Source organism: Pelodiscus sinensis, chromosome 22 (assembly GCF_049634645.1).
Source record: "Pelodiscus sinensis isolate JC-2024 chromosome 22, ASM4963464v1, whole genome shotgun sequence".
NCBI lineage: Eukaryota > Metazoa > Chordata > Testudines > Trionychidae > Pelodiscus > Pelodiscus sinensis.
In genome coordinates this window covers 17,872,239-17,899,413 of record NC_134732.1, presented here as the reverse complement: position 1 = coordinate 17,899,413, position 27,175 = coordinate 17,872,239, and the positions used below count along the sequence as shown (strand labels likewise).

Sequence of the window (27,175 nt, the reverse complement as noted above, 5' to 3'; positions counted from 1 at the left end):
CATGTAGATTAGACAGATCAGCAAAGGCAAATGAAGCCGCGATTTAAATGATCGCGGCTTCATTTACATTTACATGGCTGCCACGCTAAGCCGACAAACAGCTGATAAGCTGTTTGTCGGCTCGCCGCTAGTCTGGACGTTCCCCCTGTCGACATCAAAGCCCTTTGTCGGCAGCCCCGTTATTCCTTGTGGAATGAGGTTTACCGAGGCTGCCGACAAAGGGCTTTGATGTCGACAGGGGGAACGTCCAGACTAGCGGCGAGCCAACAAACAGCTGATCAGCTGTTTGTCGGCTCAGCGCGGCAGCCATGTAAATGTAAATGAAGCCGCAATCATTTAAATCGCGGCTTCATTTACCTTTGCTGAACAAACAAATCTACATGCCTCTGCCGACAGAGGCACGTAGTGTAGACGTACCCCTTAGAGCATAACCATCTGCAAGTCACCTCACCTCCCTCTGGGAAGAGGTTGAGGTTTGTGGATTTAAAGCCCCATATAAGCAGGCCCGGGTGAGACTCTTTTGATGAAAAATGGGGATTTGGCAACATGGCAACATTGTTGTGAAGTCCTGTTAGCTTTGCCCAGTTCCTTTGGTTGGAAAACCCCCCCAAAACAAGCACATTCTGAGAAAGGCAAACATTTCATTTTGGCATTTTTGAAATGAATTGTTTCAATGTTGTAGTTCGAGGTAGCTCTTTTTGTTCAACATTTCCTTTTCTTAAAAAACAAATCCAATATTTAAAATTTAAATATAATTCGTTTAAAATTGAAACGAATCATTTTGTGTGCCTTGACGTGAATATTTTGGTCAACTTTTCAATTGACTTTTTGGTCAACTTTTCAATGAGATCTAAAATTGACATTTTTGGGGGTGGGGAAGGGCAGGATTGCCAGTGACTGGAAAAATCTGGAGATTGCCCAGCCCTATAGATTAGGGGTATTTCTTACTAACTATGCAGAGCAGTAGCAAAGCAGACTGAAGCCAACGGAGGTTTTCTTGCTGGGAATAGCTCAGAGTCCTTTCTAGAAAATCTTGCTCCCCTCCCATCTGTTTCCTCCTTTGCTGAACACAGGCTCGTTCTGAGAGAGGTTGGAAAGGGGAAATAAAAACTGTTCCACCAGGGGCAGCGGGTATCATAGGCAGGGGGAAGGCATTGCTTTCCCAAACTGCCAGCCTGGCCCCTCCCATTCTCGGCCCCCAGAACAAATCCTGGGGGCGGATTATTGCTGCCCTTGAGTGCCCATCCTTCCTGTCTCAGGGCCTGCTTGCTGCCCCACCTCCCCATGGTGCTGGGTGAGGGGGGTTGGCTCCCATGGGGGCGGGGACTGGGCAAAGGGGCAGGATCGGGGCATTGCCTCCCCCAGTCCTACCTTTGCCCTCCACCCACGTGTCCCAGTACACTGCCGCTGACACTCAGGGCTTGGAGACGTTTGCTCATGTACAGGCGTCCAGACGCCGCACGCAGAGTGGAACGGTCCAGAGGGTCACTCCTGTAAAGTCCAGAGGCAACAGCGTCTCGTGGTCTATCGAGCTGAGCGACTCCCGAATCAGCGGCTGTGTCTCATGCATTTCATTGTATTGCTTTAAAGGAGTGCAGCAAGCCACCGCCGTCTCCTCTGTCGCCCCGTCGGCCCCTTTCCAGAACGTCCCTCCGGCTGTCTCTCAGACCCCAGTGATCGCTGCCACGCCTGTGCCAACCATCACGGCAAATGTCCCGTCTGTCGCTGCCCCTCCCGCTGCCGCTGCCCCTCCTCCTGCTGCTCCGATTATGACCGTGGTTCCTCCCACCCCACCTGTCGTCAAGGTAAACAAAGCGCCCAACCTTCTTTCTCTTTGCGGGACCGCGTTTTGAAACCGGCAGCCGCTGGTTAGAAACTTGAGTTATTTCCCTGCACAGTTGACTTTCCAGCTGCCCAGATATCGCCGCCAATTAGCCAGCTTGGCAGCTGCGTGAACATAAAAGCTTTGGACGGCTTAGGGCCGTGGCCCGTGCCACCCTTAAGAACTCCCCCGCCTCTCACCAGTTGTCCCATAGGTGTTGGTAGGACTGTTCCTTTCCAGTTTGCAAGAGCAGGCCCATGGAACGTACAGCTCCCTGTTCTTTTCAAACGGGCACAGAACAAAGCTGGAAAGGCCTGATCTTGTGTTCCTGCCTCCAGGGAGGTAGGTGGGAATTTTGTGACAGTAAAGATCACAGGTGGGCACTCTGCCTGGAAGATATTGAAAGCAGCTTCCTGCTTCAGGAACCTGAGAAATATGAATGGGACCAGTAAGTTGTGTCTTTCTTACTGATTGAGTTCTGCTCCCAATTCCCCAGCTGTGTTTTACTATTTAATTGGCTCATTTCATTTCCCAGTACATTAAATTGCTGCTCCAAACAGCTGCTGGCTGAATATCATTTATTAAAGAAAAAACAATGGGGTAAAAATGCTAGTGTAGTGACACAAGGTATTTTTTCTGCTGGCGATTTAACATTAAAACGGGTGTTCAGCGCATTGTGCAGAGGAGGGTTTTTCAAACTTTGGGTGGCAACTCATCAGGGTTAGCTGCTGGCCGGCTGCGAGATGCTCTGTGCATCCGAGTGTCTGTAGGCACGGCCGCTTGCAGCAGCCAATGGCTGCCGTTTGCCGTTCTCAGCCAATGGGAGCAGCAGGAAGTGGTGGCCTGGCCACTTCCTGCAGCTGCATTGGCCGGGGAAGACGAACCGTGGCCACTGGGAGCTGCAAGCGGCCATGCCTGCGGACACTCAGATAAACAAAGCGTCTCGCAGGCCAGCCAATGGCTTACCATGATGAATCGCCACCCAAAGATTGAAAATCCCCGGTATAAAGAACAGGGATTTCTGGATTAGGACATTAAGGGATAGAAAAGTCTAATCCCGGCCTTGCCGCTGGCCTGCTGGAGGAGATCTTGGCCAAATCACAGCCTCGTTCTATGCCTCAGTTTCCCCATCTGTAGAATGGGGATAGATTCATAGAACACTAGAACTAGAAGGGACCTCAAGAGGTCATCCAGTCCAGTGGCCTGCCCTCACAACAGGACCTAGCACCACTTTAGATTATCCCTGATTGATGCCTATGCAACCTGCTCTTAAATATCTCCAGAGATGGAGATTCCACAACTTCCTTAGGCAATTGATTCTAGTGTTTAACCACCCTGACAGTTAGGAAGTTTTTCCTAATGTCGATCCTAAACCTCCCTTGCTGCAGTTTAAGCCCATTGCTTCTTGTCCTGTCCTCAGAGGCTAAGGAGAACAATTTTCCCCCCTCCTCCTTGTGACACCCTTTTAGATACTTGAAAACTGCTATCATGTCCCCTCTCGGTTTCCTCCTTTCCAAACTAAACAAGCCTAATTCTTTCAGTCTTCCCTCATAGCTTATGTTCTCTAGACCTTTAGTCATTCTTGTTGCTCTTCTCAGGACTTTCTCCTTTTTCTCCACATCTTTCTTGAAATGTGGTGCCCAGAACTGGACACAATACTCCATTGAGATCTAATCAGCGCAGAGTAGAGCGGAAGAATGACTTCTCGTGTCTCACTCACAACACTCCTGTGAATGCATCCCAGAATCATGTTTGCTTTTTTTGTAACAGGATCACACTCTTGGCTCAAATTTAGTTTGTGTCCACTATGACCCCTAGATCCTTTTCTGCAGTGCTTCTTCCTAGACAGTCACTTCTCATTGTGTAGGTGTGAAACTGATAATGATAGTCACCTCCTTTGCGTAAGAGCTCTGTGAGATCTATTGATAAAAAGCACTAGAGAAGAGCAAGATACTGCTATTGTATATCATAGTAGCACCCTAATCAAGATTGGGGGCCCTATTGTGCTAAGCAATATACAAACACAAATAAGTTGTAATACCGTAAATGGCATGGCTATAATTTAAATCCTCTTCACGTGGTTACTGCCAAAGAGGGCATTAGCACTTCAGAATAACCTCTACCATAAATTCACAGATTTCTGCCATAAGATCAGATGAGGTTGCATCTGTTAATATAGGCATGGAGCTTATTGTCTGGGGGTTTCTTTTTTATTTCCCATGGAATTAACCCTTGAATTTGGGAGTTAGTAATGCAGATCTTGTTTGAGCTAAAACCTCCCTGCACAGAAGTCTCTTTTATTTGGGATGCACTCACCTGGGTATTTTAAGTCTATTTCACTGAAGAAGCTAGTCAAAAAATGAGTTTTGAGACTGCTGTGCGGGGTGGGAAACATTGCAAAATCGCCTTGACCTGAAATCACAATTTTCCCCCAGCTTTCAATAGAAAGCCAGTTTTTCAGAGGCAAAAGACCTTCCCTGGAGAAACGGGGAGGAATTTGGTAGAGAGGATCACAATGCAGGGATTAATATGCACTGGATAGGTTTTATTTCTTTGGGGCCAGATTGTGGAACTCTTAATCCCATTCATAAGGAGTTCCCGGCCTGAGTTGTTCCGTTGGCTACGGTGGGACTTATCACATGAACAGTGGCTCAGCAGGGTGAGCAGTTGGGCCCTGGATGAGTAAGTTGTGTCAGTTCACAAAGTAGGGCTCGATCCTGCACACCTGACACTTGCTTGTGTGTCAATCCCCATGGATTTCAGGGGAGCTGCTCCCCAAAGGCCAGATTCTCCTCTCACATCAGTCGTACTCAGGGACAACTCCCATTACAGTCAGTGGAACTACAGCCATGTAAACCTGAGCTTGAAATAGGCTACGTGTACACTGCATCCCTCTTGTGCAAACGCCTATGCAAATGAAGCACAGATTAGCATATTGCCGCGCTTCATTTGAGTAATTAATTAGGGGCCGTTTTTGCGCCAGAGGCTTTTGTGCAAAAAGGAGCCATCTACACGGCTCCTTTTTGTGCCAAAACACCCTGTTGCGCAAGCGCTGTTCTTCCTCATTTTTTCAGGAAGGACGGCTCTTGTGCAAGAAGGGGGTTTTGCACAAAAGCTTCTTGAGCAAAAACAGCCCCATATTAATTATGCAAATGAAGCGTGGCAATATGCTACTCCATGCTTCATTTGCATAGGCTTTTGCACAGGAGGGATGCAATGTAGACGGAGCATAAGAGGAGAATCAGGCCACGTGGTGAGGATCGGTTATGTCAGTCAAACAAGATCCGCCCCCGGAGTGGCCCTTGTTAGCACAGTCTGATGGTGGGACCCGTCTTTACAACCCCGTTCTTTGTTTCAGAAAAAGGGAGTGAAGCGAAAAGCAGACACAACCACGCCCACCACCTCCGCCATCACTGCCAGCCGGAGCGAGTCGCCCACCCCCCTCTCTGATCCCAAGCAGGCGAAAGTGGTCGCTCGCCGGGAGAGCGGCGGCCGGCCCATCAAACCACCAAAGAAAGACCTCGAAGATGGGGAGGTCCCCCAGCATGCGGGGAAGAAGGGCAAACTCTCTGAGCACCTCAAGTACTGTGACAGCATCCTCAAGGAGATGCTTTCTAAGAAACACGCAGCCTACGCATGGCCGTTTTACAAGCCTGTTGATGCAGAGGCCTTGGAATTACATGACTATCATGATATTATCAAACACCCCATGGATCTCAGTACTGTGAAAGTACGTCCACATTTACCACCTCTTTTGCAGGGTGTCTTTACTCTCCGGTGGCGAATATAAGAGTGGCTACTGCTCTTGCAGTGGGTCTGTTCTTTGGTGGGAGGGGGGAATTGACCGGATTTGTGGACCATTCCGATATTTTTTTTTTTCTATCTTGTTTCCCTTTTTCCATGCCCTGGAATGTTTCCCTGTATTCCACGCTGCAGTGCCAGCAGTTCCCTGAGCAGATAGTCTGGCTGTCTAAACAAACGCGCCTTTGACAGTGTTGTGCTCTGAACACAGGATGTGCGGTATTTCATAGGAGTCCATCCATAGAACCCCCTGTACCGCAGGCACTGCCTTCCTGGTATGGCGTGGGCTCTGGATGCTCTTGGTGTGACTCCAGGTGGGACCTGATGATCACCAGTTCACTCCGCGGTGGTAGATGTTACATGAGACAGATGTAGCCGCGTTGCTAGCTAGCAGTGGTTCTCGGCTGCCTCGTAGAGAAGCAGGTATTTCAACTTGGTTTCCTTTGGTTTGAACTTCAGGGTGTTTTTCTTTTGGGGTGGGGAGGTTTCCCTCCATCCGCAGGGCTCCACGGTACCCCCATGTTCTCCTGGTCAGGTGGCCACAGGAATCGCTGTTGGGTGAAATGAGACTTTTTCACCCACGTGCAAGAGATGAAGGTGGTGCTGCTAGCTTTTAATTTTCACGTTAAGGGCTTAATCCTGCTCCCCTTAAAGCAGGTGAATGGGATTTCCGAAAATGCCTAAGTGCCTTAGGAGCACCCATGTATCTCAATCACCATCCTTTATCTGAGCGCTCCTAAAACACTAAGGTGCGTTGGAAAATCCCAGCCAGTACTTATAGGCCCTGTGGTAATGGTCCAAAAGATCTTCAAAAAGATGCTGTGCTTGGAACAACTACTACTACCACAGTATTTTTTTAAGGCGGAGGGGAGGGATTTTGTCAGCATGGGCTACTGCATGGAGCCTGAGGGTAGGCGCCAATATTTTGTGAGTTCTAATCCCAGCTGTAACGCTCTGGCCTGGGGCAAATCATTTCACCTCTCCGTGCCTCAGTTTTTCCATCTGTAAAATGGGGAGATTGACACTTTCCCTACCTCACAGAAGTGTTATGAGGACTGACGTTTGCAAGGCACTATTTCTCTGCTAAATATTGTTATCAGGAACATTTCCCCTGCCCAGGGCCAGAGATGCTGAAAGCAGCCTCTTGTGAGATAATGACTCTAAAACCATCCTCCTTGCATTTGCCCTCACTCTGTAAACCAAGCCATCCCAGCACTCAGGATTTCGTTTTCGATTTGCCACTGAGCCACGCGGAGCTAAAGGCCTCCAGCGACCTTCTGGGAGGAGAAAAGGAAAGACGCCCGGGTGAGTTGAGTTTGCGCGAGCGCTGGTCATGCAGCAGAGAGGGGACGCTGGCCTCGGTGAGCAATGGGGGAGCTGGCAGCAGAGCCTGGCCGTGCAGGCTGGATCCTGGTTGAAAGCGTGAAGGAACAGCTCCAATGGCTTATGGCGGGGGGAAGAGGGGTGTCATTGCTTGCGAGGCAGGCCAGAGCGGAGTAGGCAGGCAGCAGGAAGGGTTGGTTTGAATAGGAGACCAGAGCGGATCAATTCTGGGGGCTTGTGGAGGCTGCAAGACTTTTCTGCCTGTATCTTCTGCAGTAGAACAATGAGCAGTCCTGTAGCAACTTAGAGACTAACCAAGTCTCTTAAGTTTTTACATAAAAAATATATATATGTAGTATCATGAGCTTTCGTGGGTAAACTCCGCTTCCTCAAATGAGAGAGGAGGAAGTGCTTTTTGCCCATGAAAGATCACGATACGATACATATTTTAGTTAGTCTCTAAGGGCATGTCTACGCAGCAGGGGCTAACGCTGAAATAAGCTACACAACTTGAGCTTCGTCAAGCGCGTAGCTGAAGTCGACATAGCTTATTTCGGCTTTTGGGGCTGTCTACACAGCAGGAAGCTGAAGGAAGAGCCCTCTTCCTCCGACTTCCCTTACTCCTCGTACAATGAGGGTTGCAGCAGTTGGAGTAAGAAGTCCTCCAGTTCACCGTTGTTTTGACATTATGTTGAAATAGCTGCTTGTTGTGTCTGTGTCATTGAGAAATAACACTGCTGGGTAGACGTACCCTAAGGTGCTACAGGACCCTTCATTGTTTTTTTAAAGTTACAGACTAACATGGCTCTATCTCTCTGTATCTTCTGTAGGGCAGATCGACGGACGGGCGTGTTTTCTTGCCTCGATTTCCATTTTTCTCGGGGCGGGCAAGGGAGGTGTCCTCCATGTTCTCGTTGGAGGGCTGAGGTCCTCCTGGGTTTTTGGCTGTTGGATGCAGCTGCCCCCTTGCTGTCTTTGGATGACCAGTAGTGAAGACTCCCCTGGGATGCGTGGGGTGGTCAGTGTCCTGTCTGGGCTGCTTTGCGCTATCCTCTGCCCTTCAGAGTTGCTACGTGGATTCCCACTGGGTCCTAGGTGGCCACAAGGCTCCATCCACATGGAAGCGATTACAGGACCTTATCCACTGCTGGGAACTCCGGGGTCTGTTTCATGAGTCCATTTGGTCCACTCCCCGATGGCACCAGCTGCAGTGCTGACCAGGACCCCCATCCTGCTGCCGCCCAAGCCAGTGGCAGAACTCTGTTTTATTTCGGAGGCAGCAGGATCAGACCCATGGATGGGACTTCCTCTTTCAAGCTTACGAGGGTTCCTCCTTTGATCGTTTTGGAGCTTGGCAGTCTGCTTGAGTGCAAGGATGTTAACGGGTAATCGGTTACCTGGTAAGCCTCGCCCTTAATGGGTGATGCTTACCGAGTAATACTTCACCTGTACCTGAAAGCAACCACCCGCCGTGGGTAGAGGGCTGCTCCAGCCTCTCTGGGCACCCCACAGGGGGCTGCCACTTCTGGGCCCCATGCAGGCTGGGAGCCAGCAGCCCTGCCTGAGGCCAGAAGCAGTAGGGCTGGAGCAGTGGGAAGGCCACTCCATCCCGACCTCCTCCCCCCCACCTCTAATGAGTCGGTTAACTGGTTAAACTTAATGTTTAACCTGGTTAGCTAATTAAACGGGATTTTACATCCCTACTTGAGTAACAATCTCAGCCACAGATGTTCGAGGGGAAGGGAGAGCTCAGTGGTTTGAGCATTGGCCTGTTAAACCCAGCATTGTAAATTCAATCCTTGAGGGGCCATTTAGGGATCACAGGCAAATCTGTGAGGGAGGGTACTTGGTCCTGCTGTGGGGGCAGGGGACTGGAGTCAAGGTCCCTTCCAGTTCTACGAGATAGGCATACAGGCAGTCCCCGGGTTACGTACAAGATAGGGACTGTAGGTTTGTTCCTAAGTTGAATCTGTATGTAAGTCGGAACTGGCGTCAGCCGCTGCTGAAACTGATCAGTTTCAACAGCGGCTGAATCTGGACGCCAGTTCTGACTTACATACAGATTCAACTTAAGAACCCCAGGCGTCCCCAAGTCAGCTACTGCTGAAACTGATCAGCGGCTGATTCCAGGAAGCCGGGGGCAGAGCAACTCTGCCTCCGGCTTACTGTAGTCAGCCGCTGGTCAGTTTCAGCAGCGGCTGACTTGGGGACGCCTGGGGCAGAGCAGCTGGGATGCTGCTGGGTTGCTCCTGTAGCGCCGCTCCTCGGCACTACTGGAGCAACCCAGCAGCACCCCAGCTGCTCTGCCCTAGGCATCCTGATTCAGCCGCTGCTGAAACTGACCAGCAGCGGCTGAATTAGGACGCCTGGGGCAGAGCAGCTGGGGTGCTGCCGGGTTGGTCTAGTAGCGCCGAGGAGCGGCGCTGCGGGACCAACCCAGCAGCGCCCCAGCTGCTCTACCCCAGGCGTCGTGGGCAGAAAAGCCTGGTCTGCTGGGGTGGAGGGGGCACTAGCTGCGCGCCCCCCCCCCCCAGCAGACCAGGGAGACGCGGAGCAAAGCCGCGGAGGACGCCCGCAGCGGGACAGCCCAGACACACCGCGGCTGTCCCGCTGTGGGCGGCCTCCAAGGCTTTGCTCCCCGTCTCCCTGGTCTGCTGGTCAGACCAGGGAGACACGGAGCAAAGCCGCAGAAGACGCCCGCAGCGGGACAGCCCAGGCGCGCCACGGCTGTCCCGCTGTGGGCGGCCTCCGAGGCTTTGCTCCCCGTCTCCCTGGTCTGACCAGCAGACCAGGGAGATGGGGAGCAGCTTTTCTCGCCCTGGAGAACGCGGGCGGCGAGACCGCGGCTTATCTGGGCGTCCCGCCGCTCCCGTCCTCTGGGGCGAGAAAAGCCCCGTTCGTAACTGCGGATCCGACATAAGTCGGATCCGTGTAACTCGGGGACTGCCTGTATCTCCATTTAACCTAGTATAGACTGACCTTGATTCTTATTGTTTACATAGTAAGGATAGTGATCAATTGCTCACTATGGCCACCGAAGACAGGACAAGAAGTAAATTGACTCCAGGGAGATTTAGGTGTGCTGTCAGGAAAAACTTTCTAATAATAAGGCTCATTAAGTACTGGGACATGTTCTTAAGGGAGGCTGTGGAAGCCCCCTCATTGGCGATTTTGAAGAACAGGGATGGTTCAGTTTACTTAGAACTGCCCCCGTGTCAGAGGCTAAATTAATCATAGAATCATAGAATACTAGGACTGGAAGGGACCTCGAGAGGCCATCGAGTCCAGCCCCCTGCCCTCACGGCAGGACCCAGTACTGTCTAGACCATCCCTGATAGACATTTATCTAACCTACTCTTAAATATCCCCAGAGATGGAGATTCCACAACCACCCTAGGCAATTGATTCCAGTGTTTAACCAATTAGATGGCCTCTTGAAGCTACCTCTCAGCCCTGCACCTCTATTCTTTTGTTAGCTTGACACAGCTGCTTCTCTCCTTGCCCTGGAATGGAACTGTAATACAGAAAGGAAGAAGAGCCCCCAGAAATGTTCATAAATCAAGCGATCTGCTTGTCTCATCAGGGGAGAATGTACAATACTGCAAGTGCTTCTGCAGTTGAGTAACCCCATCAGCTTCACAGGTGCTAATCACGGGTAAAAGTTACGTGCTTTGCAGGATATGGACTATCAGACACACAGACAGACAGGATACCCTGGAGGGACATAGTGAGCTTAAAGCACAATCCCGTCTACTCTTTCACACATAAGTAATTTTATTGACAAGGGGGCTCCATTAAAGCCACTCCATTAAAGTTCATCACGGGTGCTAGAACCGGAGGTTCTGGGGGTGCTACTGCACCCCCTGGCTTGAAGTGGTTTCAATTAGGGATGAAAAGTCCCATTTCATTGGTTAACCAGTTAAACATAGTGTTCAACCAGTTAACCAATTCAAGAGGGGATGGGTGGAGGAGGGGCCGCTCCAGCCAGGCTATACCAACCCGGCTGGAGCATCTCCTGCCTGAGGTAGAGGGGGGTGCTCCAGTCCGGACAGGGAGCAGGAGGAGGGTCTCTACTGGCCCTGCGTAGTGCTGCTGCTTCTGGCCCCGTGCACAGGGGCCCGGCAGGGTTGGAGCAAGCCTCCGCTCACAGCTGGCTGTAGACGAGGGGCTGCTCCCGGGTACCTGTTAACCATTACCCAGTAAGCATCATCCGTTAAGGTTAACTGGTTACCTGTTTACAGCCCTAGTTTCCATCATGTACAGGGTTTACAGTACAGATGTTAAAATGCATTTATTCAAGTAAACGTGTAACCGCCGACATTTTCAACGGTTACACGGGGGGAGGAGGCAACTCCTCATGAGCCAGTGCATGTGGGAAGCCTTCCCACCTGTTCCCCTGCCCCGCACTGGAGCAAGCCTGTCAGAGGCAGCAGTGACGGGGGCGGGGGGAGGACTGCGCGTAACCATTCACCTTAACCAGTAAGTCCAGGCTCATCAGTTCACCGTCTACACGGTTACACTTTCACAGTCATTCTTCCGATCTATTCTGCGCTGATCGGGCCTCAGTTGGAGTATTGTGTCCAATTCTGGGCACCACATTTCAAGAAAGATGTCAAAAAATTGGAGAAGGTCCAGAGAAGAGCAACAAAAATGATTAAAGGTCTAGAGAACATGAGCTATGAAGGAAGACTGAAAGAATTGGGCTTGTTTAGTTTTGATAGGAGACTGAGAGGGGACAAGATAGCGGTTTTCAAGTATCTAAAAGGGTGTCACAAAAAGGAGGAAGAAAAATTGTTTTCCGTAGCCTCTGAGGATAGGACAAGAAGCAGTGTGCTTAAACTGCAGCAAGGGAGGTTTAGGTTGGACATTAGGATAAAAATCCTAACGGTCAGGGAGGTTAAACATGGGAATAAGTTGCCTAGGGAGGTTGGGGAATGTCCATCTCAGGAGATATTTAAGATCAGATTAGATAGACATTTATCAGGGACAGTCTAGACAGTACTGGGTACTGCCACGAGGGCAGGAGACTGAACTCGATGACCTCTCGAGGTCCCTTCTGGTTCTAGTGTTCTATGATTCTATTATCCCTAGTTTACAGTTTAGTTCAGTGGCTCTCAGCACCCCACTAGGCCAACTGTTTTAGCGCCCTGCTGCTCACCCAAGTAAATTTGCTGTGGTGCAAAACTGTTCGCCGTATTCTGCAATTAGATTGTAGGGTTTTGTTGTTATTGCTTTCACGTGGCTCCCTTTGGAAGTGTTGCTAAAGGTGTTGGGGTTAATCGTCTGAAATTAAGAAAAATAGACTGCAGCCCTAATTTTTTAAGAAGACCCTCAACAAAGTCGATGTCTGGCTGGCGGTTGGTATTATGTGGCGTGCCCCAAGAGTCGGTACTGGGGCTGGTTTTGTTCAACATCTTTATTAATGACTTGGAGGAGGGGATGGATTGCACCCTCAGCAAATTCATAGATGGAGAGGTAGATACTTTGGAGGGTAGGGAGAGGGTAGGAATTGGAAGTTTGGGGTAAAAGATGTGATAAGGTTCGACAAGGATAAGTGGAGAGTCCTGCACTTGAGATGAAAGAATCCCAAGCATTGTTAGAGGCTGGGGACTGACTGGCTAAGCAGCAGTTCAGCAGAAAACGACCTGGGGGTTACAGTGGATGAAAAGCTGGATATGAGCCAACAGTGTGCCCTTGTAGCCAAGAAGGCTAACGGCATATTCGGGTGCATTCAGAGCAGCATTGCCAGCAGATCAAGGAAAGTGATTATTCCCCTTTATTTGGCTCTGGTGAGGCCACATCTGAAGTATTGTGTCCAGTTCTAGGCCCCCACTACAGAAAGGATGTGGATGCACTGGAGAAAGTCCAGCGGAGGGCAACCAAACTGATTAGGGGGCTGAAGCACATGACTTACAAGGAAATGCTGAGGGATTTGGGCTTATTTAGTCTGCAGGAGAGAAGAGTGAGGGGGGATTTGATGGCAGCCCTCAAGTACCTGAAGGGGGTTTCCAAGGCGGATGGAGAGAGGCTGTTCTCAGTAGTGATGGATGGCAGAACAAGGAGCAATGGTCTCAAGTGGCAGTGGGGGAGATCTAGGTTGGATATTAGGAAAAACTATTTCCCTAGCAGGGTGGTGAAGCAATGGGATGAGTTCCCTAGGGAGGGGGTGGAATCTCCATCCCTAGAGGTTTCTAAGTCCTGGTTTGACAGAGCATTGGCTGGGATGATTTAGTTGGGATTGGTCCTGCCTTGGGTAGGGGGTTGGACTTGATGGCCTCTTGAGGTCTCTTCCAACCTTATAATTCTATAATTAGACTCCTTATAAAACAGTTGGACACCACTGGGTAGCTGGACATTCAGGGTATGTCTACACTACCCTCCTAATTCGAACTAGGAGGGTAATGTAGGCATACCGCACTTGCAAATGAAGCCCGGGATTTGAATTTCCCGGGCTTCATTTGCATAAGCCGGCCGGCGCCATTTTTAAATCCCGGCTCGTTCGAACCCCGTGCCGCGCGGCTACACGCGGCACGGACTAGGTAGTTCGGACTAGGCTTCCTAGTCCGAACTACCGTTACTCCTCGTGGAATGATGCACTTGCAGTTATTTATGTACACATGCACACAATTCTAAATCCAGCCCATAAGATCTGTAAAGATCTCTGATTTTTTTTAATGGGGTTTTGAAGAATATTTTGCTCCAGAGCTGACTGTCCCATTCGTTACTGCCTTATGCCTGTACAGAACTCCCACTCATGATTTTTTGGGGCTACAAATAAAATCTTCCCTAGCAGATGTGTGTGAAGAACAGCCAGTAAATCACAGATGGCCAGATCCTTTTTGTCTAGCTCACTAGAGCTGTGTGCTGATTCGGCCTCAACTGGAGTATTGTGTCCAGTTCTGGGCACCACATTTCAGAAAAGTTGTGGAGAAACTGCAGAAGGTCCAGAGAAGAGCAACATAAATGAGGAAGGGTCTCGAAAACTTGACTTATGAGGGAAGACTGAAAGAATTGGGCTTGTTTAGTTTGGAAAGGAGAAGACCGAGAGGGGACATGATAGCGGTTTTCAAGTATCTAAAAGTATGTTACAAGGAGAAGGGAAACAAATTGTTCTCCTTGACCTCTGATGATAGGGCAAGAAGCAATGGGCTTACATTGCAGCAAAGGAAGTTTAGGCTGAATAAATTGCCCAGGGTGGTTGTGGAATCTCCATCACTGGAGATATTTAAGATCAGGTAAGACAAACACCTGTCAGGGATGATCTAGAAGATGGTGCTTGGTCCTGATGTGAGGGCAGGGACTGTACTTGATGTCCTGAGGTCCCTTCCTGTTCTATGATTTGATGATTCTGTGATTGACTTCAGCAGACTGTCCCTGGGTGCACTCAACTTTCTTGATACCTTTGGAAGCCAAAGGTGCAGAGGGCCTGTCCAGAGGTGCATGGGACCTTGGAAATCAAGTCCGAGGCAAGCAAAGCAAGTGGGATTTTTCTCCTGAGACATAGATCTAAGGAATGAAATCCTGATCCTACAAAAGCCAATGGCAATGCTCCCATTGAGTTTGTTGAGGCCCCGGGTTTGCCCAAGGGTCCATGGAAGTAAGAGGCTTCAGATGAGTTCTGTACTACTAGGTCTGTTGTCCTTAAAAACATGAGTATTTGAGAACACTCTGGTTTCTTTGGCCAGCATTAATTCACATGCCGGTCCTCTCCGTTGGCGTTCAGTGGGTGCGTTTATGGATCTCAGAGTCTTCATTGTATCATATAAACTGTGTCTCTCTGCCTGCACCATCTATGCAACTGAGAGATGTTCTTCTCCCATTTGCAGCCTGTACTTTATTCGTACCGTCAGGAAGGTGGGAGACAAATTAATGGTGAACCCTGTAGAGTCTTTATAGGGAACGCTGCTGGAACTGCCTTTAGCAGGGTAGAATTTTTCTAATAAATTCTGTCTGAAGTGCTGTCTGGGATTGTTTTCTGCTGAGCTGTTTTACCGTTTCTGTCACCCTTGGCTTGTTGCTACTTTTTCCTAAACAACCGCAGCGTGATTTAATTGCGACAAACCCTGTGCACTGTGCAGCATTCACAAAACGTTATAATTCTGACTGCCCACATGCCAGAGGGCTTCGTTTATCAGTTTGAAGGTACCAGGTTCAATTCTGTACTGATGATCATCGGGCTGGTAGGTGGAGGGCAGCCACCATGCCTTGAACTCATGCTGAATGCGTTGTGCAGAAATTAACCTCATTAGCAACGAGAATATTTGCTGTGGGATCCTGTGAGCTGCCCAGATGTGTGAGGGTTGATTTTCGCACAGCTAGGCTGTGTCTACACTGGACCCCTTTTCCGGAAGGATGCAGATGAGACAAGTCGGAATTGCAAATGCAGCGGGGATTTAAAATTTCCCCGCTCCATTTGCATGAACATGGCTGCCGCTTTTTTCCGGCTCGGGGCTTTGCCGGAAAAAAGCGCCAGTCTGGACAGGGATCTTTTGGAAAATAAAGCCTTTTCCGAAAGGTCCCTTATTCCTCTTAAAATCAGGAATAAGGGACTTTTCGGAAAAGGCTTTATTTTCCGAAAGATCCCTGTCCAGACTGGCGCTTTTTTCCGGCAAAGCCTCGAGACGGAAAAAAGCGGCAGCCATGTTCATGCAAATGGAGCGGGGAAAATTTAAATCCCCGCTGCATTTGCAATTCCGACTTGTCTCATCTGCATCCCTTTTCCAGAAAAGGGGTCCAGTGTAGACACAGCCCTAGTGTTTCATGGCTGGGTCGATATTGTAGAGCAGAAGAGATACCTCCTGGGCTTGATGGTTTGGAGAGTACTTTCTGACTGCTTGTACCAGTGAGGTGGGCAGGGCTGGTTCTCCACAGAGGGGGAGATGATAAGGAAGTGAAATGTAACTGAGATCATTCTGACTGGCTAGCTGACTGAGAAAGGGTCTGTCATGCAGAAAGGGGACGGGTGTGTGTGAAGCGGGTGCTTCAGGGTAAAGACAGAATGGGAAGAGCTGAGGGAATTGCTGTGTTCTGGAGTGACCGAGGGAATTGTTGTATTCTGGAGTGACCTAGGGAATAGAGTGTTTGCCAGAGGAGCGGAGGGTTGGGTGTTTGAGTCCTGCCCAGTTGGACAATCAGCACAGGTTGTCCCAGGGATGGAGCTAGCTCCTGCCTTAGGAAGTCAGGATAAGGGATGGTAGGGAGGTGGGGTGGATGAGGGCCTCAAGTCTGATTCCTGATATAACAGGTTTCCACTATTAATGAGCATGAATCCATGTAAATTCCCTGTGTATCAGAGAGCAAAACAGACGTGGAAGAGTGTGATACTTCCTCAACAGTCATCAGAGAATAGAATTGTTTGGTGGCAGGCAGGAGTGATACAGGGTGATGGGGCTCTGGAATACTCGAGATCTGTGAAAGGGAGTAAATTAAAAAGCAGCAACTTAGTGGCTGCTGCAGGTTATCTGGTGATTACACTGGAATAGGTTAAAAAATAATTGCCGCAGAACCTAAACTCAGTATTAATGCTTTGTGCGTCCTGTAGCTGTATCCAAGGACAAACATTGGTCCTCATGACACTGCAGCAGCATCCCCATTTCCCAGATGAGGAGACTGAGGCGTGGGGAACGGAAGTGTCAGAGGCGACCTAGGCAGTTGCCTGTTGCCGATGGCGCCAAGATAAATAGCTGTTGAGGGCTTCGGAGGTGGGGGCGCTGATTGCGTGTTTCGCCTAGGGCGCCAGTTGCTGGCCGCTCCTGGGAAGTGTTATGCCCAGGGCTTCCGAGCTGTGCTGTCTGGCGATCTGTGCATGCGCAGATCGCCTGAACCCGGCTCTTCCGGGTTGCAATCTACTCGCCACGGGCCAATAGATTGTACTATTTGTCGAGCCCTGGTTATGCCTAACCCAGTGCGAGAGCGAGGAATGGAAGTGTGTCTCTCTCTGGGCATGTCTAGACTACCCTTGGCTTCCAAAAGAAGATATGCAAATTTGGCGTGAATTTGCATATCTTCTTCTGATCTCTTTTTTGGAAGAGGTTTTTTTAAAAAAAAAAACAAAAAAAAACCCTCAATAGTCTAGGTGGGGGGTTTTGCACAAAACCCCTCTTTTTCGAAAGAACCCTGTAAACCTCATTTTTGAGGAATAAGAGTAGTTTAGACACTCCCTCTCCGTCTCTGCGGAGACAGAAATATGGATGAGTTTTGCCCTTTATTTACCTTGGAGGACTCAAGTGACCAGACTCAGCATTTGCTGTGTAAGAGGATTTGTTTGAGTGCTGCTTTCAGAATAAAACCATTGGGAGCTGAACGTGCTAGCCTGCTACTTTGCGTGTAGCAAATAGCTGTGGTTTTGGAGCAGCTGACTTCCGGGTTTTAAAGCAGGGAGACATCTGATTTCAGGGAGTTATACAGGTTTTTTTTTAATTGCAGCCATTCCGGGGGATAATTTCCTCTAGGTTTGACATAACTAACCTACAAAGCAGTTAGTCGTGAGGAGACAGTTCACGTAACTTGCGGGTTATGAAGAATCCTGGGCTGCATCCCTTAGCATGTGTATGCTGGGCCTCTGGGAAAAGTGGGAGAGGGAAGAGCTCTGCACTCCTGCAAGGGATGGGACCTCAAGCGGAAGGGGCGGAGCTGAGGCAGCCTCCCCCTGCCAGCCCTTCAGTAGCTCCCAGAGTGTGTCACTGAGGCTCTGGCGGTGATTTAAAGGGGCCAGGACTTCAGCCACGCCCATTGCTGCACTAGTGGTGGCCGGAACCTGGACCCTTTTAAATCGCTGGGCCCTGGGGCAGTTGCTCCTTTTGCCCCCTCTGTCAGCGTGCCTGTCACAGAGCTGTTGAAGGCAACAGAGCAACCCTGACTTACACCCACTGAGCGTCTGCTCCCTTGTCCCTGAACCACGCACATGGGGCAGCAGTCTCTTGTTTTGAAATTATGAATGTAAAAGGCTCCTTAAACCCTAGGGTTGTGCTTTCTGAAGGGGCTGCTGAGAGTCTATGGGAGTTGGATGCCTGAGGGCGTGCAGTCGGAGGTGTGATTGCCGCGTGCATAGCCATGTCCGTGCTGGCTTCGATCTAGCCAGCTCACATCCCAATAGCTGCAGAAGCCCAGGTTTAAACATGCCTGGGCAATCATACGGGCAGCTATCTTATCCTGAAATCCTGCTGCCATGGCACACAAGCTAGGTGGGCTAAAGCTAGCTCAGATATATCTCTGATTGCAGCATAGCCATACCCAAAGACTTTTCTACCGACCTCTCTCCAGACTCTCTCATCCTGACACTGTAAAGACTAACAAGGCTACGTCCAGACTGCAAGCCTCTTTCGAAAAAGAGTGTCTAGACGACACCCAGTACTTTCGAAAAAGCAAACCACTTTTTCGAAAGAGAGCACCTAGGCAGTCTGGACACTCTCTTTCGAAAAAGCACAGTTTGCATGACATAATGCCTTTTTTCGAAAGAGCACCTCCAGTATCCTGAAATATCCGTGCAATGTAGATGTACCCTTAGGCTATGTCTAAACTGCAGCGCTTTTCCAGGAGGTATCCTGGAAAAGCAATGCCGTATCCAAGGAACACATCCACTTTTCCAAAAGAAATTTTGTAAAAGCGGACGTGTTCTTTTGCCATCATTATAAAGCTCATTTTACGAGGAAGAAGAGATGGCTCAAATGAGCAGGTTTTTCTGAAATTTGTCACCGTGTAGATGTGCCAAATTTCAGAAAAGCTTCTTTCAAAAGAAAAGCGGAAAAAGATACACAAAGTTCGCAATTTGTGTAACTTCTTCCAAGTTTTCTTGGTAGAGACTAACATATATATATATATATAAAATGAGCTTTGGTGGATAAAACCCCACTTCTTCAGATGAGATTCCACCTTTTCTTTCTTTCTTTCTTTCTTTCTTTCTTTCTTTCTTTCTTTCTTTCTTTCTTTCTTTCTTTCTTTCTTTCTTTCTTTCTTTCTTTCTTTCTTTCTTTCTTTTGTCATCCCACCCACCCACTTCTGAGGAAGTGAGTTGTAGCTCACGAAAGCTTATGCTTCAATACCCTAATGAATTTATTACTCTTTATTAGTGTTTATGAGTGATTTTGCTGACACAGACTAATACGGCTACCTCTCTGAGACCTGTCATTCTGACATGCAATTGCAAATGAAATTTCCCCATCTGCTAACTCTCAAGCCGCTCAGTGTCAAGAGAACCCAAAGCTATTTCATGTAGGCACAAGAAGGTCATATTCTTGGCCTTTTCTGAGTGAATTTTCTTTAAAACATTTTTTTTTAAATCCATGGATCAAAATGCCCTGAAGTTCCAAAACCATTGCTTTTGGCCAAATGGGAAGTCTCATGCACTAAAATGCATATCATAGGTGATAATCAGCCATGAGATATGCACCAAACACACACAAGATGGTGAAAAAAGCCTTTCCAGCAGAAAGACATATTTTAAAATATCAGAGTTCTTCCGTTTGAATGTCTTGTTTTGCTTTGGAACTGGCCAGAAATGTATCTCGGTCAAGGCCAAACTGTTCTTCATTGGGAGGAGCACAAGTCTGTTTCCCCCTCCCTTCTTCCCACCCCACCACCCTTGCTCTGCAGTTCAAAGGCTTTCTCTGGCTCATTAAATCCCTGAAAATGGAGCCTTCTCACAGAAAGCCTGATGGACGTCTGGCACCAGTCACAATGCGAAGTGCTAGTGTAATAAGGTGGCTGCTCTGAATGCGGGTTTCCTACCCAAATGAGTTCAGCAAGGATGAGATTCACATCTGTGTAGCTTGCCAGCACATGAGCGATCTGCCACTGAAGTCTCACTGGAGCGTTTTTGAGTTAATTACAAAGCTGTTTCCATAGCTCTGACATACATGCATCTCCCAATGAAATGAACAGGAATTCTGTATGCTCGAGGCTCAAATACTGAGGCCTTTACTACCTAAGCCGGTGGTTTTCAAACTTTTTTTCCCATGACCCCGTTGAAGAAAATCGTTGATGCCTGCGGCCCAATATAATTTGACTAGGGTGTAGGCTTCGGGTTGGGGCTGAGGAGGAGATCTTTGAGGTGTAGGAGGGGGCTCTGGCTTTGGGGGGGCCAGGGCTGGGGCAGGAGGGGCTTACTTTGTGTGGCTGCAGGTCAGTGGTGCAGAGGATGGGCTAAGGCTGCTTCCTGCCTCTCCTGGCATGGCAGATTGTGCTGTGCCCCAGACGCAGCCAGCAGCAGGTTCTAGCCAATGGGAGTGCAGAGGAAGCTGCCTTAGCCCCCCCCCCCCCCCCCACTGGTCACCTGATCCCCCTGCAGCAATGAGACCCAGCACCCGATATTCCGTGCCCCTGTCTTGGGTTGCGACTCCTAGTTTGAGCACCACTGACTAAAGTGGTACACACACTTTCCTCTTGGCCCTTTGCACAGGGGTGAATTTAACCAAACCAGGCCTTCAGTCTCTCTTCTTGCAAAACCCTCCTCATCCAAAAGAGAGAGACAGGTGCAGAGAGTGGAAGAACAGAGACTTTTAATCATTCAGCCAATGCCACATTTCTGTACAGTCAACGTAAATCAAGTGCACCGTGTTTGGTGTTACACATTCGGTAAAAGAAATGGCCAGTCTAGCCGAGTGAAGTCATGCTGTAAAATATCCCACCGCAGTACGTTAAACTGGACTTCAGGCGGAGGATGTCTCTAACCAAAGAGTAAAAAACTGCTCCCAGACTGCTGTCATTTTTCTCCAAACAAGCGTTGCACAGCTAGGGAGTTCAGCGTTAAAGTTAAACTGAAAAGGAATGGGTGGAAATTGAAGCTGCAAAAATTCTAATGAGAAATAAGGGGCCCTTTTTTTACCTTGTAACAATTCGCTAATGCAGCAAGGGTGATTAATGATTGGGACAGCTTCCCAGGAGCCGCGATAGCTCCTCCACTGCATGGAGTCATTAAATCCGCATGGGATGGCTTTCTAAAAGACAAACTCTAGCCCAACCTCAGTTGGACTCGGTTCAGGAATCACTTAAGTGGAATTTTCTGGCTTGTGGTATGCGGGCTGTCAGGTGAGATGATCTTAATGGTCTCTCTTGGCTTTATAATCTATGAACCTACAAGAGAAGGAAAAACTCCCAATGTGTTAAGGTCTGGAAATGCTCATTTAATGCATCCGAACAACCGTAAGTTTGTCCTCTGGTCAGCGTTCCCTGTAAGCGGTGCACTTGTGCAGCCACTCAGAAGAGATTCAGTGCCACCCAGCTGATTAGCAGAGCGCCCACAGTTAGGCTTTTGTGTTTGCTGGTGGTGCACATTTGTATATGCCTGGGTGCACATTGAAAAATGTATTCCACACAGGGATGGAAAAGAGTAGCGGGAACTTAGCCTCTGATGATCCTAGCTGCCCATGTTCCTTTCTCTGTTCTTTTTGTACTTGGCCTCTCATTCTACCAACCCTTGCTCATACCGTTAATGTACTGCAGCCTTGACCCTTGACACTGCCGTATGTTATCTAGGATCAAGGACACCAAATAGGGTTTTAAGGAGCAGACGTTTGCCAAAGTCTCTGCTGTTTTAAACCACCATGGCACTGTTAGCTCCAACGGCGGGGCAGTGATATGCCCCAGTAGAGGCTCTAGGCCTTTAAAGTTTGAAAACTTTGTGGAATTGGACATGGATTGGGATGGTAACTGAAGAGATACCGAGAAAGGTGGCCTCTCCGTGCGCTCCGTTTTTGGCATCCTGCTGGAATTTAACTCTCTCTTGACAGATGCAAAGATGCATCTTTGTACAGAATCCTCATTTTTCATAGAAAATCAACTCTGGCAACCTTTCGGAGACTGTCCGCTTAAACAGAACTCCCTGGATTATTAGAATCAAAATCACTGTGTTACAATAGTCAAAGGATTCAATTTATTTAAAATATTATCTGAAGCCTAGATTTAGCAGCCTGTATCAAGCAAGCTAGCCCAACCTGCTGCTATCATAGGCTAACCCTTTTTAGCTACTCTGAGCTCTCTCTGGGTGTGTCTACACTGCACCAGAGCTCAAAACAAGATACGCAAAGGGAGCTACGCAAATTACTTATTTCAATTTTATTTCGAAGTAGCTTAATTTCGAAATAAACTGCTACTCTGAAATGTCCCTTCCTCCTCATGGAGATTTACAGGGATGTCAGACTAGCGAGCCCATTATATTTCGAAACAATGGACTTGCTGTGAAGATGCAGGATAGCTATTTCAGGATACTCCGGTATCCCGAAATAGCGATGCAGTGTAGACGTAGCCCCTGTGATGAACCTTTCATCTGTGCAGTCGCTATGAATGCATTTTGCTTATGGCTCTTTTCCCCTCCCTCCCCCTTTGGCTTGTTTGTTTGCAGAAAAAAATGGACAGCCGGGAATACCAGGACGCACAAGGTTTTGCAGCAGATATTCGGTTAATGTTCTCTAATTGTTACAAGTACAATCCCCCAGACCACGAAGTGGTAGCAATGGCCAGGAAACTCCAGGTAAAGATGTTGGCAAATGCATCTTCCAGAGACTGTACCTTTCGTTCCCCATTAGGGGGAGCCTTGGTTCTGAGCATGCTCAGCTCCCTCCTGGGTCCTTGACTTTCCTCATATTTGGAAAAAGGTCTTAGATGACCTGTGTTGTACCCTGTTCTTCAGTGTGACTCAAAACTAAACACTAGGCTCAAAATATTGGCCTAATCATTGTAGGGATGTTAATGGGTAACTAGTTAACTGGAGCAGCCTTCTGCCTACGGGATCCTGGTTAACCGGTTAACCAGAACGTTTACCATACTGGTTAACTGGTGGCCAGGACGGGCTTGAGCGGCTCCTCACCTGTGGGCTCCTGATTAATCGGTTAAATGAAATGTTTTCCACGTTCCGTTTAACTGGTTAACTTGTTAACTGGAATTTTACATCCCTAACTCCTTGCTTTGCAAGGAGATAGGAGTGTGACCTGGGGTTTACATAATACACCCCTGTGAAGGCCCCAATCAAGAGGTGGGTGCAGTCTGAAACTTTGCTAAAGCCAACTTCCAAGGCTGTCGATGCAGATGTTCTTAGGCTGGCAAACAAGGGGTTACTAGTGTCACTATTGCTAAGGTGTTTTTTTTTCTGAACTGGACGGAGGAGCTAAATCCCAGAGTGGGAGTCCAACCAATCAGCAGAACCGCAAGTAAGCAGGTCCAAGCAAAACAAACATAAGAACATAAACATAAGAAGGGCCATGCTGGGTCAGACCAAAGGCGAGGGACACCATTCCTACCCATCCTGGCTAATTGCCATTGATGGACATAACCTCCATGAATGTATCTGGTTCTTTCTTGAACCCTGTTCAAGAAAGGGGCATTGCCAGATGAGAACAGACCCATGGTCCATCTAGATCAGTGTTTCTCAACCTTTTTTTATAAAGTACCCCTTTAAAAAAATAATTATAAGTACCCCCGGTACCTACAGTTTTCAGACACACATATTTTTTCTACCGTTGCAACACATTTGTTTAAACAACTTAATCGTAGCTGGGCAGGCGATGACATTTTTGGGTGTAGAAAGTACAAAAATAATAAAATGCTGTAAAACTTAAAACCAAAATTAAGTTTTCTCCAAATTTCGGTTGTGTTGACATACCCCCGACACTTCTCTTGAGTACCCCTAAGGGTACTTGTACCACTGGTTGAGAAACACTGATCTAGCTCAATGTCTGGTCTGTGTCAGGAATCTGTGCCAGATACTTCAGAGGACAGTGTAAGAACCTCCCAGTAGGGAAATATCTGATAATCTGCCTCCCAAGCAGGTCTCAGATGATTTTACAAAGAGAGATTAAGGTGTGGTCCAACTCCCATTGGGTCTCTTCCCATTGACTTCCAAGGAGCTTGGATCCACCTCTTTAAGATTTCAGACCCTAAACTCTGGGGCAAGAAATACTTCCTAATTACTCGTTTGTAGAGTCCCTACCGTAGTGGAGCCTTGACAATTGGTCAGCGCGGCCTTAAGAATGGTCTTAGACAGATGCCGAATGAGGTCTTTGCAGCTGAGGCATCTCTGTCACCTTGAATCCCACCATCTCTGCAGGACGTCTTTGAGATGAGATTTGCCAAGATGCCGGATGAGCCCGTGGAGCCCCCGCCCCCTCCCCCTCCCACAGCGCCGGTCGTCAGTAAAAGCACAGAAAGCAGCCACAGCAGCGGGGAGAGCTCCTCGGACTCGGACAGCTCCGACTCAGAAGAAGAGCGAGCGACCCGGCTGGCCGAGCTCCAGGAACAGGTAAGAGACAGGGCCAGCAACGAGCAGCCTCGCCATAGTGAGCTGTGTGTCTGTGCATGTCTGCAAGATACATCTTAGAGCAGCTCTTGGAGGTATCATTTTGCTGTTTAAAAAAAAAAATCCCCTCTGAGACCTGGCAACCAAGATCCTCTCCTGGAGCCTTTACGATGCAGGAAAAACCTACCGAAAATGTTTTACAAAGCAGTCTCGTTTTTTCTTTGTCACAACAGTAATTGGCACTTCTGTTACTTGCTTCCTCCAAGGATCCCAAAGCAGTTGGCAACAGGAATGAAACCCCACAGCACCTCAGAGACCTAGGAAAGGTTATCACACTCGTTTCCCATGAAGGGAAACTCAGGCGCACCATACTCCCTTTGTGACTGTGGGCAAATTTCACTGGGTCTCAGTTCCTTTTGGGTAAAATGGGGTTACGGATGCTTCTTTTCTCTCTCCCATTGGCTGTCTTGGCTATTCAGACTGCAAGCTCTACAGGGCAGGGGCTGTCTCTTTACTATGTGTATGTGAGTGCCAAACACACGGGGGCATGGCTGGAGTTTCCAAGGGCTACCAGAAAGCACCTAATCAAGTAACTTCCCCCACACATTTTTGGTAGAAATGAGCATAGAACCCAACCATCCCAATGTCTAGTCCTAAACACTAACCCTCCCTACATTTAGAACATAAGAACGGCCATACTGGGTCAGACCAAAGGTCCATCCACCCCAGAATCCTCTCTGCCGACAGTGGCCAATACCAAGTGCCTCAGAGGGAGCGAACTGAACAGGTAATGATCAAGCGATCTCTTCCCTGCCATCCATCTCCACCCTCGGACAAACAGAGGCCAGGGACACCATTCATTACCCATCCTGGCTAATAGCCATTAATGGACTTAACCTCCATGAATGTATCTAGTTCTCTTTTAAACCCTGTTATAGTCCTAGCCTTCACAGCCTCCTCAGGCAAGGAGTTCCACAGGTTGACTGTGCACTGTGTGAAGAAGAACTTCCTTTTATTTGTTTTAAACCCGCTGCCCATTAATTTCATTTGGTGGCCCCTCGTTCTTATATTATGGGAACAAGGGGTTTCCAGGGGAATCTCCACTCGGGAGGTGGCTACTTTTCCTTTGCTTAAAGAAAGGGAACTAAGTTTTCTCTCCCCACTGGTCAACTTCTGTGGAGCCGTACTCAACTCTTTAAAGGTTACCAAAAAGCAAAGTCTGCTGGCTGAACTCAATATACTCAGCCCAGTGCTTCCCTTTAAGAGATGCTGGTGTGAAAGGGTGGGGTGTGAGCACACGGGGATGTTGTCTATGCCTGGAAAAGTTAATTGTGTTGACTTTGGGGCTCGACTCTCCTGTCCTCCCGCAGCTGAAGGCTGTCCACGAGCAGCTTGCTGCTTTGTCACAAGCGCCCGTCAACAAGCCAAAGAAGAAAAAGGAGAAGAAGGAAAAAGAGAAGAAAAAGAAAGACAAGGAGAAAGAGAAAGAAAAAGAGAAGCACAAAGTGAAAGCCGAAGAGGAGAAGAAACCCAAGGCGGCCCAACCAGCAAAACAGACCCAGCAGAAGAAAGCACCCACTAAAAAAGCCAACAGCACGACCACAGCTAGCAGGTGGGTGTTTGGCTTTTGTCTGGCGTCTTCCTATATATTTGCCTTTCCCTACCCTTGCTGCTTTTGTAGAATGAGCTTTTTGTTATCCCTGCTAGCCTAGTGAGGGACAACCACACAAGGTTTGGAGGGTCACATCAGATGACATCTTGGGTGGGAATTTCATTGGCCCACCTCTGCCTGTACCTGTTGGAGTCAGATGCTGACTAGAAGCTCTTGAGCCATTAAAACAGAGCTGGAAATGGATCCAGCCTGGGTCTAACGATCCAGTCCTCCGAGTTATCGAGGAAGGCTTCTCTAGATCAGATTTTTTCTCATGCTTTTGAGGCCGCGAGAACGTGGTACTTTGGTACTGCCACACCAGTCCCAGCTGGAGCCTGGACTTGCAGAAGTTCCTGCGAATGTTAAAAACAAGGCGGGAGAGATGGAATTAAAAAGTCAACCTCATTTCAGAACTTGGTAGGAGCTCCAAATGAGCAGAGGGTCTGGGTTGGGGTGGGTTACTTTGGGCCAGGCCTCTGTTTGTGTTGAAGTCCATAGGAGAGTTCTGTCATGGGTTCAGGATCTGGCCCCTTCTTTCGGAGCTGGGTTATCGTCGCCTAACGCAGACACGTAAAACACCAAAAGGGCCCCAACCTGATTCCAGCAAAGTCCCAGTGAAAAATGAACTCTGAGTTTCTTCCAGTCCTCTCCAAATGAAGCCCGACCCCAAAGGGTTACATCCACCATCCAGTTGTGTGGTGCTGGGATGCGTTGTATTACTGGTGCGGTCTGGGAGGGAGGCACTACTTTTGGCTTGGACACGCGTTCCTGGACAGTGGTGTGACTGTAGTCTGGGTTCCAGACTTGAGATACTCTTCTCTGGCTGAGCCCCTGAAGGAGTTTGTCCCCTTGTGGGGCAGGAAGAAGAGAAGTGTTGAAATGGTTAAAAAAAAAAAGGGCAGAATACCTCTGCGGCCTACAAAAAGGGTCAGTTCATCCCAGTCTCAGCAAGGTAAAGGCCAGTTTTCCTGTGGGGGAAAGATCCAGGCTCCTTACCCCTTTTGTCCTGACAACCAGGGCTAAGTCCTGGTCTCTGAGAAGAAAGGTAAGGAAAAGCTGTTTCCTCAGGGAGCCTGGGGGGCTTTTGGTTTTGAGGGGTTCCCCAGCAGACAGCCCTGAAGGGCTCTGCGCACTAGCTCTGTTTGTTCCTCAATACCGCCCAGCCTGATCCAGCCGCCTCCTTTTTAAGAACCTGCCCTTCTCCAGGATTGGCAACATTAGGGGTGCAGTAGGTTGCGGTCGACTGAGCCCAGAGGAGTTTTTAACCCCTTGTTGACTGGGGTGGTGCTTTCACAGACCATTATATCTGCCCCCTATCAGAGTGAACTGTGGCCTAAATTGACGCGACACT

General features: G+C 48.7%; 1 protein-coding gene and 1 long non-coding RNA gene across 5 annotated transcripts in view; both read left to right on the top strand.

Annotated features, from left to right (window-relative positions):
* Positions 1–27,175, top strand: part of BRD3 (bromodomain containing 3) — an 86,827-nt gene that overhangs the window by 46,978 nt on the left and 12,674 nt on the right. For all 4 annotated transcript variants that reach the window (XM_075905183.1, XM_075905180.1, XM_075905182.1 and 1 more), the window contains exons 5-9: positions 1,591–1,805; positions 5,181–5,552; positions 22,284–22,412; positions 23,985–24,176; positions 25,544–25,785. In XM_075905183.1, coding sequence (XP_075761298.1) covers positions 1,591–1,805; positions 5,181–5,552; positions 22,284–22,412; positions 23,985–24,176; positions 25,544–25,785 — 1,150 coding nt within the window. The remainder of the gene's footprint in view (positions 1–1,590; positions 1,806–5,180; positions 5,553–22,283; positions 22,413–23,984; positions 24,177–25,543; positions 25,786–27,175) is intronic.
* Positions 5,560–6,928, top strand: LOC112545920 (uncharacterized). The gene is made up of 2 exons (XR_003089509.2): positions 5,560–6,046; positions 6,828–6,928. It is a non-coding gene; the product is annotated as an uncharacterized LOC112545920 (long non-coding RNA).